Here is a 2702-nt window from a genome sequence, read left to right on the forward strand (position 1 = left end):
CTGGAGTTTGAGGGCAGGAAATTCTTTGTAGGTGGAGGTCATGAGTGATGCATAATAAGGAAAGAGTCTAAAACTGAGGCTTCCTTGGAAAGAGCATGTTGAGAAAGCAGCAGTGAGAATCTAGTCCAGGAGGCAGGAAGACCTGCACCATGTTTCTGAACCAGTTAACAAGACATCCTCATGGGGAGGGGGCTGGGAGTGTACCGTGTACCTACCACAGCTCTCTGTATCCACTACGCCCTCCCACCCTCTAACTCCCACCTGGCCCTTTCTCCACCATCGGGGCTAGAAGGGTGGCACCCCACAGCTCGCCTTTCCCTCATTTCTCTCCCACAGGTGGCTCTGGGCGACCCACATGGAGAGCTCCAGCAATGCTACCATGCCCCAGGGTTTTCTCCTTCAGGGCTTCTCCGAGTTCCCACACCTGAGGCCTGTGCTCTTCCTCCTGCTGCTGGCTGTGCACCTGGCCACCCTGAGTGGGAACCTGCTCATCCTGGTGGCAGTGGCCTACATGCCCAGCCGGCCACCCATGCTGCTTTTCCTATGCCAGCTGTCAGCCATCGAGCTCTGCTACACGCTGGTGGTGGTGCCCCGCTCCCTGGCTGACCTGGCTGCACCCAGCCTTGGCCTCGGCAGGGGCAGCCCCATCTCTTTCCTGGGCTGCGCTGTTCAGATGCAGATGTTCGTGGCGCTGGGTGGGGCCGAGTGCTTCCTACTGGCCGCCATGGCCTATGACCGCTACATGGCCATCTGCCACCCGCTGCGTTATGCGGCTGTAGTGACCCCGGGGCTGTGTGCACGACTGGCCCTGGCCTGCTGCCTCGGGGGACTGACAGTGTCCCTAGGGCTCACGGTGGCGGTCTTCCACCTGCCATTCTGTGGCTCCCACCTGCTGGTGCATTTCTTCTGCGACATCACAGCACTGTTGCACCTGGCCTGCACACGGAGCTATATGGACGAGCTGCCCCTACTGGGCGCCTGCCTGGTGCTGCTGCTGCTGCCCTTGGTACTCATCTTGGCTTCCTATGGCGCCATCGCCACCACCCTGCGCCACAAGCACTCCCCTGGAGGCTGGCGCAAGGCTGCCTCCACCTGTGGCTCGCACCTGGCCGTCACCTTTCTGCATTATGGCTGCGCCACCTTCATGTACGTGCGGCCTAAGGCCAGCTACTCCCCGCGGCGGGACCGCACACTGGCGCTCATCTACACCAATGTCACGCCGCTGCTCTACCCATTCATCTACAGCCTGCGCAACTGTGAGGTCACAATGGCCATCCGCAGGGTGCTGGGGCGGTGGCTGCTGGGCCAACCACAGGGTCAGACTGTATGAACCCTGACAGCGGGCAGGGGCCAGGCCAGAGTAGGCAGCTCTACTCCCTAAAGTTTCGTCTACAGGACATATCATCAGGAATGCCCCCAAGGGGGACTCAAGGATGGGATTCAGGAAAGAATCAGGAAGCGTGTCCACATAAGGAGAGCCTGCCAGCAGTTGCTCCATCCTCCACCCCTCCCTGGAGGAATAGCCAGAGACAGTGTGGTATGGCACCTGAGACCTGCCTCTAGTGCAGGGGTGGGCAAATTGTTTGACTCGAGGGCCACAATGGGTTCTTAAACTGGACTCAGAAGAAGGAGCTGCGGCCGTGTTTCCCGACGTTGCCATGTTAACACTGCTGCTGGTGAAGGAGCAGAGGGGAGAGCAAGAGAACCCTCCGCTCTTTCGGCTCTGCGGGCCGGATAGAACAGCTGAAGTTTGCCCACGGCTGCTCTAGTGCTTTCACAAGCACTGCTGAGTTCTTCCCAACCCTGGGGCCTGCACGGTGGTGGGCTTGCAATGATGTGGGAAGCAAAATGCATGACTGCAAAGAGCTCGCAGACAGGACAAGTATGTATGTTCAAAAATGTTCATGTCAGCACTGTGTGAATCAGCAAAAGATTACAAATTGTTTAAATACCAGCATGTGACTAAATAAACTATGATTTATCCCTATAATGGAATCCTATGCAGCTGCCAAGAAGAAGGAGGGGAAAGGGAGGGGGAGGAGGAGGCAGAGGAGAAGAAGGGAGAGGAAGAAAGGGGAGGAGGAAGAATGGGGAGGAGGAGGAGGAGAAGGAGGAGGAGGAGGAGGAGGAAGAGGAGAAGAAAAAGATCTGTGGCATACATGGAACCATCTCTCATATATGTTATTAAGTGAAAAAGCAAGGGGCACAATAGTGTGTATTAAGGAGTCACCCTTAATTCTGGCCTTGTCATTTGCTATTTCCACTCTTGGAAGTCTCCTCCATCAGATCTTCACAGGCTGGCTCCTGGTCATCCAGATGCCGTCTCAACTCAAATATCAACTCTTCATAGAATAGAGGCCTGCACTAGTTACTCTATATAATATCACCTCTCTGCTCTCTCTCACATTATCATGCTTTAATTTTTAAGCATCTCTCATTATTGGAAATTATCTGACATTTTGTAATGTTTTAATTGGCTGCTCCTCCCAAAGAATATAAACTCTGTGAAATTTGCCTACTTCATTACCTGTTCCTGAACAGTGTCTTATATGTAGCTGCTGCTCAATGTTGAATGAAACAGTGAATGAAACAGTGAAGGTCTGGAAAGGCTAAGAACTGGCTTGGGAGCTGAGGTTGAGATCACAAGGCAGATCAGTCAGTGTTCTGATTGCATTTTTAAGAAATAACAATCTACTCTAGTA

The 2702-nt window shown here is 54.0% G+C and overlaps 1 protein-coding gene across 1 annotated transcript; it reads left to right on the forward strand.

Annotated features, from left to right (window-relative positions):
* The first annotated feature begins 355 nt into the window (after positions 1 to 355).
* On the forward strand, positions 356 to 1539 carry LOC118665770 (olfactory receptor 10AC1-like). The gene has a single exon (XM_036327057.1). The coding sequence runs from the start codon at positions 356 to 358 to the stop codon at positions 1328 to 1330; it is 975 nt and encodes a 324-aa protein (XP_036182950.1). The 3' UTR covers positions 1331 to 1539.
* The last annotated feature ends 1163 nt before the right edge of the window (positions 1540 to 2702 follow it).

Source organism: Myotis myotis, unplaced genomic scaffold (genome assembly GCF_014108235.1).
Source record: "Myotis myotis isolate mMyoMyo1 unplaced genomic scaffold, mMyoMyo1.p scaffold_m19_p_11, whole genome shotgun sequence".
In the NCBI taxonomy this organism is placed as follows: Eukaryota; Metazoa; Chordata; class Mammalia; order Chiroptera; family Vespertilionidae; genus Myotis; species Myotis myotis.

Excerpts from the sequence above, each read along its gene's own strand:
- LOC118665770 (XM_036327057.1), top strand. The coding sequence starts at position 356 with ATGGAGAGCTCCAGCAATGCTACCATGCCCCAGGGTTTTCTCCTTCAG.